This window comes from Spizellomyces punctatus (genome assembly GCF_000182565.1).
Source record: "Spizellomyces punctatus DAOM BR117 chromosome Unknown supercont1.18, whole genome shotgun sequence".
NCBI lineage: Eukaryota > Fungi > Chytridiomycota > Chytridiomycetes > Spizellomycetales > Spizellomycetaceae > Spizellomyces > Spizellomyces punctatus.
Genome location: NW_015971554.1, coordinates 297907 through 308228, shown reverse-complemented (window position 1 = coordinate 308228; position 10322 = coordinate 297907). Strand labels below are relative to the sequence as shown.

General features: G+C 47.5%; 5 protein-coding genes across 5 annotated transcripts; 3 read left to right on the top strand and 2 right to left on the bottom strand.

Annotated features, from left to right (window-relative positions):
- Positions 1-28: 28 nt before the first annotated feature.
- SPPG_07947 (uncharacterized protein) lies at positions 29-1491 on the top strand (the record flags this gene model as incomplete). The annotated part of the gene is made up of 4 exons (XM_016756098.1): positions 29-181; positions 245-331; positions 395-697; positions 752-1491. The coding sequence occupies 4 exons, from the start codon at positions 29-31 to the stop codon at positions 1355-1357; spliced, it is 1149 nt and encodes a 382-aa protein (XP_016604779.1). The 3' UTR covers positions 1358-1491.
- A 1450-nt stretch (positions 1492-2941) lies between these two features.
- SPPG_07946 (uncharacterized protein) lies at positions 2942-3919 on the bottom strand (the record flags this gene model as incomplete). Its single annotated transcript, XM_016756097.1, has 4 exons — positions 2942-3127; positions 3201-3421; positions 3531-3791; positions 3859-3919. The coding sequence occupies 4 exons, from the start codon at positions 3917-3919 to the stop codon at positions 2942-2944; spliced, it is 729 nt and encodes a 242-aa protein (XP_016604778.1).
- A 1107-nt stretch (positions 3920-5026) lies between these two features.
- Positions 5027-6153, top strand: SPPG_07945 (uncharacterized protein). Its single transcript, XM_016756096.1, has 5 exons — positions 5027-5155; positions 5207-5241; positions 5299-5416; positions 5475-5903; positions 5958-6153. The coding sequence occupies exons 1-4, from the start codon at positions 5031-5033 to the stop codon at positions 5785-5787; spliced, it is 591 nt and encodes a 196-aa protein (XP_016604777.1). The 5' UTR covers positions 5027-5030; the 3' UTR covers positions 5788-5903; positions 5958-6153.
- On the bottom strand, positions 6059-8900 carry SPPG_07944 (uncharacterized protein). Its single transcript, XM_016756095.1, has 2 exons — positions 6688-8900; positions 6059-6622 (listed from the first exon to the last, which is right to left on the bottom strand). Exons 1-2 carry the CDS (start codon positions 8812-8814, stop codon positions 6167-6169), a joined length of 2583 nt encoding a protein of 860 aa, XP_016604776.1. The 5' UTR covers positions 8815-8900; the 3' UTR covers positions 6059-6166.
- On the top strand, positions 8901-10278 carry SPPG_07943 (uncharacterized protein). The gene is made up of 3 exons (XM_016756094.1): positions 8901-9534; positions 9600-9853; positions 9916-10278. The coding sequence occupies exons 1-3, from the start codon at positions 9182-9184 to the stop codon at positions 10245-10247; spliced, it is 939 nt and encodes a 312-aa protein (XP_016604775.1). The 5' UTR covers positions 8901-9181; the 3' UTR covers positions 10248-10278.
- The last annotated feature ends 44 nt before the right edge of the window (positions 10279-10322 follow it).

The following is a 10322-nucleotide window of genomic DNA, read 5'->3' as shown; positions in this document are numbered from 1 at the left end:
CCCACTTGGTGCCAGAGTCGTTTCCGGCATGGGTGTACTCGACGCGTACGACGACGATGAACTATTAGACGAAAGCGACGTCTCTTGTGAAGTGGATGATTCGCTAGATGACAGTGTCGATGAGATTGTCACATTTGGCGATGGAGATTCAGAGGTCGACAAACTTGTTTCTACCATCGACGTAGAGGACGCATAAGATGACGATGTGGTGGTAGCATACGAGAACGGAGTTGACTCTGCTGAGCTTGATTCGCTAGATAACAATGTCGATGAGATTGTCACATTTGGCGATGGAGATTCAGAGGTCGACGAACTTGTTTCTACCATCGAGGTAGAGGACGCATAATATGACGACGTGGTGGTAGCAGACGAGAACGAAGTTGACGCTGCTGAGCTTGACTCGCTAGATGACACGGTCTCACTCGGTGAAGGCGATTCGGAGGAAGATAAAGTTGGTTCTACTGAACTTGATGACGCGCTAGATGACACGGGCTCACTCGGTGAAGGCGATTCGGAGGAAGATAAAGTTTGTTCTGCTGAACTTGATGACTCGCTAGATGACAATGTCTCACTCGGTGAAGGCGATTCAGAAGATGCTGAACTCGTTGGTTCCTCCGATGTCGAGGACGCGTACGATGACGATGTATTCAGCGTAGAAGACGAGGAACTTTGGTCCTCCGAACTTGTTAATGTCACTGTAGGTGAAAAGGTTGGTTCCGAAGAGCTTGAAGAGAAGCTTGTGATTTCATAGGAAGACGAAGACGTCCACGAGCTGGAAGACTCTTCTGAGAAAGAAGACTCTGTGGATGACGAAAACGAACTTGAGCTCGGGGGATGTGTAAATGTCGGCTCCTCGCTTGACAGTGATGAACTCCATAAATCTGTTGATGTCCAGTATGCGCTTGAAAAGGTGCTTGATTCACTTGAAGTCGGCAATAGAGCTGAGGACTCGGTTTCACTTGGTGAAGGGCTTGGTTCAGATGATACCGTCTCACTTGGTGAGGGGCTCGGTTCTTGCGAGCTCGACCCAGTGGTTGACAACGTATCGGAAGTTGAGCTGGACAAGGCTTCTGATGATGAGGAGTCTGTGATGGAAGACGACGGTGTTGAGCTAGATTCCGTTGACGACGGGTTGTCATTGGACGAAGTGGGCATCGAGGTTGTGGTTTCAGTCATACTAGACGATGATTCCGTCTCCGTTGCCGATGATGAAGTGGTTGGCTCCACTGAGCTGGAAAACAGGGTTGATGACGAGGAAGTAGCCGATGGAGAAGAAGTTGGTTCCTCTGAACTGGAGGATTCTCCTTCTGTTGATGAGAAGGCAGTGGTGGATGGCGCCGGAGTTGATATGTCATAACTTGACGATTCTGTTGCTGATAGACTCTCACTGGATGATACATCAGAAGCTGTTGAGGAAGCTGTCGATGAAAAACTCTCACTGGACGATGCATCCGTCGATGACGAAGCTAAGTATGTACAGAATCAGCCCCCGCTCAAAACCGTTGCAAAGAAGACAAAACGACATACTTGTTGGTGGGTTAATACAATTGCCTAATTCATCCAATACTTGGGGAGATGAACACGAAATACACTGTCCCCGGTAAAGTTGGTATCCGTTGCTGCAGGTAAAGCATTTGTCAATACCGTTGCAGGTGGAGCACCCATTTTGACAAGCTTCATGGGAAAACCTGACATTAGTCTACCACAGCATTGAAACCATGCTGTTTCGGTCGACAGGAGCTTACCTGTACAGGTCCTGTCCGTTGACGAAGTCATATACTGTCCTGCTGGACATGCCAATGCACATTGATTCCCCACGAGTACAAGAGGGCTTGCACACCTGGTGCACTGTGTATAAGCAGGTCCAGTGCATTCAAGGCAGTCAGGATGACATCCTTTGAGACGAAAACATTAGACATCTTATGGAGGTTCTTGCTAAAGCCATGACGACTTACCAAAGCACTGTTGATTCACCACAAATTGGTTCGCCGGACATGACAGGGTAGGTGTACAGGTACCATTTGACAGTGTAATACCATTAGGACAGCTTGTGCATCGTCCAGGACCAGGGCCGGAACACGTTGCGCATGATGAATGGCATGCTGGAAAAATGAAATGAGCAACAAAAACTGGCAACATTCTTATGCTTTTTTACGACCCACCTCGACATGTAGAAGTGCCTTCATTGTATTGGCCGGCGCTACAACTCGTTACGCAGTGGCCGCTTACAAGGCTATATCCAGGAACGCAAGCGGTGCAAACCAAGTTATTTCTCTGCGTCTGATTATTCCAGTTGGCATCCCGGGTTGTAGCTGACGGGTTTATAACTATGCTCGCTGGATTTCCGCACCCAAGACATCCTAGAGGACATGCTATGTATTGTAATAAGGGGCATACTTAGGCTTAACACATGGAGCTACACGGCAAGGAAGGGATACCAACCGTCACAATACTTTTTGTCGGCAATCCAGACAGAGTAAAAAGCCTGGCCGTCTCCTCTCGTAGGCCCAGGTACTGGTGCAGTAGGTGCATTTCTGCACCCTTTGGTGTTCTGAATAGTAGTGCATGCACCAGACAAGCCAGCTGACACGGTGGTACCTTCACAGTCTTCGCATTTATCTGGTTGACGACATTTTACACAGCCCAAAACACACTCTGTAACGGGATGCACAGGAATTTTAGCGGAAGGAAGGATTGATTAAAAGGAAGGGACTTACGGTTGCAGGTAGTTCCATCCCAATATTGGCCCATATTCGAAGCCGCCATTGGACAGCTTTGATCTTGATCGCACACTTGCGGATAGGAAGCATTGCGAGTATTACCTGGCCAGCATACCTCACAATAACCGTCCCCATTTCGGCATTGCTTGCAACCCTGAAAGCATGCTTACAGGAAGAAAGTCCAGCGTTAAATACATTATTTGATCGTGTGGATCTAACTACTAAAGGAGAATGCGGGATGTAACCCTTACCAACGCATTGCCCATTGCTGTCCTTGTAAAAACTATCGGCGCATGATCCGCAGGTAATCCCATCGCTGCCTGTTTTGTATCCCCATTGGCAAGTACAAGTTCCAGCGGAGCTTCCGGTCGTTGTGCATTCTCCTCTGCCACCACAACCGATACACGCTGTAATGATTGCCGCAGGTAAGAGTGAGATGACAAGAAGATCATAGCCAGCTTCCTAAAAACATACCTAAACAGGCGGTCGAATTTGAATAATACCCGGTAGCGCACGTATCGCAAGTACCACCGCCATTTTGCCAGCCCTCATTACAAGTGCATGTACCATTCCCGTGGATACCGTCATTGCAGAATCCGTTTCCACAAGACGGACATGGCTGGCAAGTTGGACCGTAGTAACCTGGACTACATTCTTCACAAGCACTTCCTCGAAAATTGGATGGACACGAGCAGGTGCCACTGGAAGTACAGATGCCTTTTGCAGAGCAGGTCGGGTTGCAATTCACTACAAATGCCAACATTGATTATAACATTGATAATTTGAACAAGTGTATGATAACAAACTTACAGCTGACTACCAAAGCATTCCAATCGGTGATACTTGTCAAATTCGCAGTGGATATATTGACACTTGCAACATCTTCGTAAAAAGCAGCAGCTACCCCCCAATCTTGGTTTTGGTAGAAAAGCGCTGCAATACTGTTTGGCACACGAACAGATCCAAGAGTGTAGTCCTGGGTGTTGGGCGGGGAGTAGTACTGGAACGATGGGAGGGTCAATGCACTGCCTGCATAGGACGCATTAGGATATACAAGCACATCCGTTTGAGCTTTGTGAGCAAGAAAATAAAATTAGCTTCACATGGGGCCCAAGAAACCTCCAAGACTACGTTGTACCTTCCAGGGGAACCACTAGAGTAGCAATTGCCAAGGCGAGAAGAAGGATTCTGGAGGACATGAGGAGAAAGTCAGGGAATAAAGACCGTCCCTTGACGGTCCGATGGCTGTAATCTATTGAACATAGCTGGAAGAAAACCATGCTTCAAAAGGAGGCTTTCTTGCCTCACTTTTACCAGCTGAGCAGAGAGAACCTCGGATTGCAACTGGAATACCACCAGTAGGTCGGGACAAAAGTTCGTCTAGCATTTTAGCCTGTAAATGCGGAACTTGACCAAATCTCTTTTTTTCACCTGTAAATATGGTAAAACCATCCATTCACTTCTTTTTTATTATCATGTATGCTACATGTTCAATATACATGAAAAAAGAAATACTACCAGAACACCCTGCTAGTATCAGAAATCTCAATCATTAGACAAGGCCTTGCACCAGGTTTGCTAGCCAAGTCTGTTTGCCTTATATGTGAACGGTAAGCAACGCGAGTTCATTTGCTTGATCTCAGTGCATGATTGGCTGAAGTCCTCCGTTGTTTCGATCAAAATGAATGATCATATCAGGATGGGATTCGTGTGGTTACCAAGAGCGAGGTCTTTGCTGTCAAGGCAGACAGGAGCCTAGCCTACACACTTTTGAGGGACATCCCTCTCAAGTACATATCTGATTTGTGAACAAGGGCGTGTGCTCTGTCATCAAGACATGTTGTTGGTGGTCAATGGCCATTGGTAAGGGATATATTCCCAAGTCTTGCGAATTTCACTTTCATAGTGCGTCACCTCAGCGATAAGGCACGAGAATGTTCCCTCCGAAGATCAGAAAAATGTCCTGCTCAATATTATTGGGATTCCATTGTGGTGAAGGTTTGCGGGCATGTAGCCCGAAAGTCAAAAGTACCCGCAGTGAATTGACTTCAAACTAGTTGTGAGGCGGCAATTACGGTGAGAGTGGTTATTGGAATACGAGTTTAAACTTTGGTTGAAGCGCTGGCAATAAATTTCATATAATGGACAAACAAACGAAACTCTCTTGGCGATGGGTGGAGGACAGTAGATGACAAGTAGATTGCATTGTAGATTGCAACGGCGGAGTGCTGCTGACTAAGCAGTCTCGGACACCATCCGGACGTGGGAATAAAGTTTGGCCAATGTTATACGCATTCTGAATTGCAGGACATGCCCCCAAAGAAAGCAAAAGTTGGCCCAAAGCCTCGACTTCTCTTCCCTCAACCGTCGAGCCAGCAGTCCAGCTCTGGGTCCTTACAAGAAAACAGTGGAGAGCTGGCGCGAGATAGCCCAGAGTAAGCGATTATTTTTGACTGCCCATTCCAGCGTACTTATCGGTTGAAAAGTGAGGATATGGCGAATATTTTGGCGGCCATCAAGAGTGGGTAGGAAAGAATGTCGTGATAAAGGCCAAAAATACTGATGTTCAAGCTTGAAGATCGAATGAGAAAAAAGGCTGCGGACCGCGAAAAGAAACTGCACTCCGAATGCGATCGACTCTGTCAAAAGATCCGGGATTCAACTCACGAGCATGTATCCAAACAGGAGCAGGCTATGTAAAGCAGTCGATCATGTTCATCGTGTTGATGAGAGTTATAACAGTTCTATGTGCAGCGAGGCTCTAATGACGGAACATGAACAACACATGGAGGATTTAATGGAAGAGAGAGTAAACATTATTCAAAAGTTGAAGAATGAAACCGAGAAGTTCAAGGTAGTAAACGTACCCGCTCGCCCTCAGTACTGGGACATGCTCAAAACAGACTTTGTGCAGCAAATGCGGGAGATCTTTTTGCAAGAGTACTTGTCTGCTGCTCGAATCCAGCGCGAGGCTGACCAGCAGCTGATCGATGATGTCTCCAGGATGTCAAAACGTGAGTCCTGCATGGACCTCCAAAGCGAACCTTACCAAAACGTTCCCTTCTAGCTTTGGTGGATGCACAGGCAGCCGACTCAGGTCAGGGAAATGGTGAGGTGGAGGAAGTGACCAAACCCACCCAACCAGTATCAAGATCGAAGAGGAAACGTACATCAGACGCGCAGGTGAGGTACCATGATCCATCCGATTCCACATGTATTCTTATCATATTTGTGAAGGTCCGGCGACCGAAAGGTAAACACAAGGCGTTTGCTCGCTGACGACAGGATTTAGTGAATCTTCTACCTATTAATTGTTCCTATAAACTGGGCTATTCTGATACTGTTAGCTGTATGTATTCGTTAGATAGTAGATGGTCTCTGCATGATGGCTATTTGAGTAATCCTATCTAATACACTACATATGCCTTTCCAACTTAGCGCAGTTTCTAGCCTAATTCACCGCTCACAATTGCTGGAAACATGAGTGGACGATTGGCCCCTTCAATGTTACTAGCCTGCTTCGACCGCATCAATGCTAATGATGACGAGAGCGATAATGAAATACTAGGATCTGACAAGGTACGGGTCTGAAGGTCAAGACATTTCTTCCTCGCAGGATGGTGCGGTAAGGCCTGTTTTACTCTGAACCTATACTTTTCCGACGGGTGCACTAGCGTTGGCAAGGAAATGCTAAAGGGCAATGACAAATGAGGCTCGCTGCTTCCTTTTGTCAGTTGCTTGCTGTGCGATTGACCAAAGGGTACGATCAGCGGGCTTGAGCTGTAGTCGGACAATGAAGGGTTGGATAAGGCGAGGCCTGGCAACCGCGTTGAACCAAAGTCGCAATGCACATGCTTTCCCTGTGCCTGAAATTCCGCATCCATAGTTTTCCACATTGTTTGCTTTATGTTATAACGAGATTAGGAGAAATCGTCAAGCGTGGATTGTCAAGTTGAGTCTTCCTTACCTGTAAGCCAATGTTGCCATTCCCTGCCAGCAGGGAATGACGATGGCGAGGTTTTGGCGGTATCATTCTCTTGTTATGGGGTTGAGGTTCATAGAGTTCTTTGGAAGCATGTCGCGCCCTTCCTTTTGTATCCGACCGTCGTCGTCCCAGGTATTGCTTCATCAAAGGGGGAAAAATCTTTTTCAACTCCTTCATGGTAAGGGCGGCCACGTTTCTTTGGTGTCGCCATTGGGCTGTGGCGGGGTCTGTCAATATTTCGGGAGATTCGACGGCGGGGGCAAGTGCACCTGCTTCTGCACTTGGGGGACGAACCTCTTCGACAGGTTCCGTTTGCTGTGGAGGCTCAGGGCAGGGACTTTCCGTTGCCCGTTCTTCCGGTAGATCGAGCATTGTTTGGTTGAGTGGTTCGGCATATGGATCAGGTAGAACTGGTCGACAAGGTTCACCCGTGGATGATACGTTATCGTCACTGTCGGATGGTATGCCATCATCTTCTTTTTCCGTCCCATCGGGGAGAAGGATTGGATGGACAAAATTGAGACGGAGAGGCAAGTTTGTGTCAAACAGGTAGCCATCTTTATAGGTAGGTTCGGCCGGGCGAGTTCGAGATTTCCGTGTAATCTTGCCTCGCTCGTCAACCTCAGGACGTAGATGCATTCGTTTGTCTTTCTTAACTTTCCAAGTGGATGTGGTAGTATACCCGTGTCGCGCGAGAGGGTGGAGTGGCTCCTCTGTTACTACGGACGTTGAATGTGAAATAGAATTGCTTTGAACAACTGGGAGAGCTTTTGAATGTACTTCGCCAGGTTGGTCGAATGCGACATTGGCCTTGGCAGGAGTGTGCAGCTGCTGGCGATATGCATCATCACGACGTGCGCGACCTAAACGACGAGCCTGGGCTTGATGGAAGGCGGAAAAAACGTCCTGGCCTACTTCTGTCCATCCCACTAAATCCCCTTGTATCAAGTCATTGTCGATGATGGAGTCGAGGACGCCTGACTGTGTAATTGGCATGGTGGACTGGAATTGCTGGGAGTCCGAGGTGGTACTTTCCTCGGCAGACGGCAGGTCCTCAACAAGGTGCTCCCCGGGAGTATCTATTGTTTGTGGCTGCTGGTCTTGATCGTTGTTTGAAGGAGTTTGCTCTGTAACGTGCGGCTCGAGGGTATTAGCGACTGATATTGGTTCCTGCAACGCCTCTTGGGCGGACAGCGGCGAATCTTCATCTTTAACATTACACCCATTAATGACCAAACCAAACGCCTGTTCTCGTCTCCTTTGCATGTCATCTTTAGGCTTTGAGCATTTCGTAAAAGGATGCCCTCCAGTTGATATTTTCTCCGATTTACTCTCAGTACTATCTTTGAAATTATCGGAATGTGCCGTCGCGTACAGTCCAAACTCTGCAACTGCCCCGTCCTCTTCCTCAGATGTCTCAGAAAATCCATCCTCATTCACGGTGTTGAATGACAACTTCCTCGTGGTGGATGCTGGAATCTCTACTAATCGAATCCCATCTCTCGAAAACGTTCCAGAGAGAACACGGGAAGTACAGGAGCGAGCATAAGGAGTCGGATCACTCTGTATGCGGCCACAACTATGCTGTTCATGTGCATTGTTATCTTGCTTCTTGGATACTTTTGGAGTGTCATCCTCTCGAGGTGTTCGACGTTGTAGAATTTCTTCATAGCTCCGGTCGACGACCTTTGTCGGTATTCCTCGGGATCCTACTTTCATTCCTTCAACGGAAACAAAGTTGTCGTCCCAGCTAGGTCTATTTTCCTTCTTTCGGGTTGATAGTGTAACTGGAGTCTGTGGTGGCGATAAAATTGTTTGACATGGAGGAACTTTTGGCGGAAGAAGGATGGTCGAAAGTTGGGCTGTCAAATGAAGAGTAGTGAGTGGGCGACCACCGGGTGGGAGTGGATGAAACGGGATGGGGGAAGTACGAGGTCGAAGTCGTTGCTTGTCGTTATTCCATGGTGTTTCCCCAGTTACCAAAGGTTGTAGAAACTGTGTGGAAGCCTGGCTTGATTCTGATGGTTTTGACTCTCCGTCAGAGTTACTGGAGACTGGATATGATATGTCAACGGCACTATCCCGTTTAGGGGTTGCCTCGTCGTCCATGTCTGGCACAAGTGGAAAGATAGCCTGTGGTATTTAAGATCCTTTTGTTAAAACAACCAGTTATTCATTCATCACTTTACATCAAAACAATTAACGAAGCGTGGCCATGACTACTTACAAGGGCAGCAACTAAAAATATAGCCAATTTCAAAGTAACTTCTGAATCATAATAATACAGGGTCACATCTTAAAATCTCCGATTCCTTAACGGTTGCCATTGGGTCAGGGCATGACGAGATGGTCGATTTGCTTCGATTCGGACTTGGTAAAACATCTTTTTCTAACCGATCTCTCTCTGGAAGGTGTGAATGGAAATAAAGAAAGAAGATAACCGACAAAGGAAATTCTTTATAACAAGTGGAGAGCGATGCTTCCTATTCTTTCGAACCCCGACCCATCCTCCCTCCGTCCACGTTCCACGAAGCCAAAGGAACCTGGCAGCCGTTCAGCAAATAATGTTGATGCGTTGATATCTGATATCCACCCTCTGCCTAAACTTCCTCACGAAATCTGGCTCCAAATACTAGCGTTTCTCGGTCCAGGCGCTCTCACAAAACTTCGCAGTGCAGACAGAGGGTGGCGAAAGCGAGCCGATGATGCGTCCCTTTGGCGTGCACTCTGTCTTGCTCAAGATGTAGAACCCGATAAGCTTATCCGATATCATCGCAAAGACAAAGAAGAGTGTGATGGATCGCGTACTGAAAGAGATTCGGTCGAAAGGTATACTGCTGCAAAATATAACACCAATGTTGCATCTAAATTGGGTTGGTTATTTAATTGACTAGAAGAGATGACGACCAGATTGACTGGAAGAGTACTTTCATCGCTCACTATCGTCGCGAAAAGGAACGATCGCGCAGATTCTGGGCAGGACATGAATGCTTGGCACTTCAGCAAATGTTGGGAGCGGTCACATCACCAAGAGGGATACCTGATGGGCTATTGCCTGTTAGAAGACTAGTACCTGTTCCAGTGGTGCCATGTGAGCAATGCGAGGCGGAAAAGGTGCTTATGCACCAGCTGGGATTTTGGAACCCTGGTAAGGCAACGAACGGTAAACTCGAGATCTGTACGACTACCTAATCATAGCTGCACCGACAGACGTACCGTACACATCCGAAGGCTCCTGGTCCTCCGTTGCGACCGTCTACACCGGAGGGTCTAGCACGTCCGACGCCTTGAGGGCCGCGGTGGTCCAGCCACCATTGTCTCGACGTCTGTCACGGGCATCCGTTATCCTGCATACACTAACATCAGGATGCGACCTTGCCAACGGCCTAAAAGACTTTGTACCCCGCATGCAGGTTGTTAATGATGTGGTTGTGAGACGAGGCTCGGGCGGACATGGCGTTATTGTCTTGCCAAGTGCGAGTGGTCTGGAAACAGAGGAAATCCTTGAAGGGATACTGCGGTTGCCTAGCTTTAGAAATTAGGAGTTAGAAATTGTTTGCTGGTGTAGGTAGGCGTTTATTGCATTGAGCGAATAGAATGATCTCTGCATAATAAAA

Excerpts from the sequence above, each read along its gene's own strand:
- SPPG_07945 (XM_016756096.1), top strand. The coding sequence starts at position 5,031 with ATGCCCCCAAAGAAAGCAAAAGTTGGCCCAAAGCCTCGACTTCTCTTC. Across the intron at positions 5,156-5,206 it reads CTGGCGCGAGATAGCCCAGA|TGAGGATATGGCGAATATTT; the intron begins GTAAGCGATTAT and ends TCGGTTGAAAAG. Across the intron at positions 5,417-5,474 it reads TCCAAACAGGAGCAGGCTAT|CGAGGCTCTAATGACGGAAC; the intron begins GTAAAGCAGTCG and ends TTCTATGTGCAG.
- SPPG_07944 (XM_016756095.1), bottom strand. The coding sequence starts at position 8,814 with ATGGACGACGAGGCAACCCCTAAACGGGATAGTGCCGTTGACATATCA. Across the intron at positions 6,623-6,687 it reads ATGGCAACATTGGCTTACAG|CAAACAATGTGGAAAACTAT; the intron begins GTAAGGAAGACT and ends TATAACATAAAG.
- SPPG_07943 (XM_016756094.1), top strand. The coding sequence starts at position 9,182 with ATGCTTCCTATTCTTTCGAACCCCGACCCATCCTCCCTCCGTCCACGT. Across the intron at positions 9,535-9,599 it reads GAAAGAGATTCGGTCGAAAG|AAGAGATGACGACCAGATTG; the intron begins GTATACTGCTGC and ends TTAATTGACTAG. Across the intron at positions 9,854-9,915 it reads GCTGGGATTTTGGAACCCTG|ACGTACCGTACACATCCGAA; the intron begins GTAAGGCAACGA and ends CTGCACCGACAG.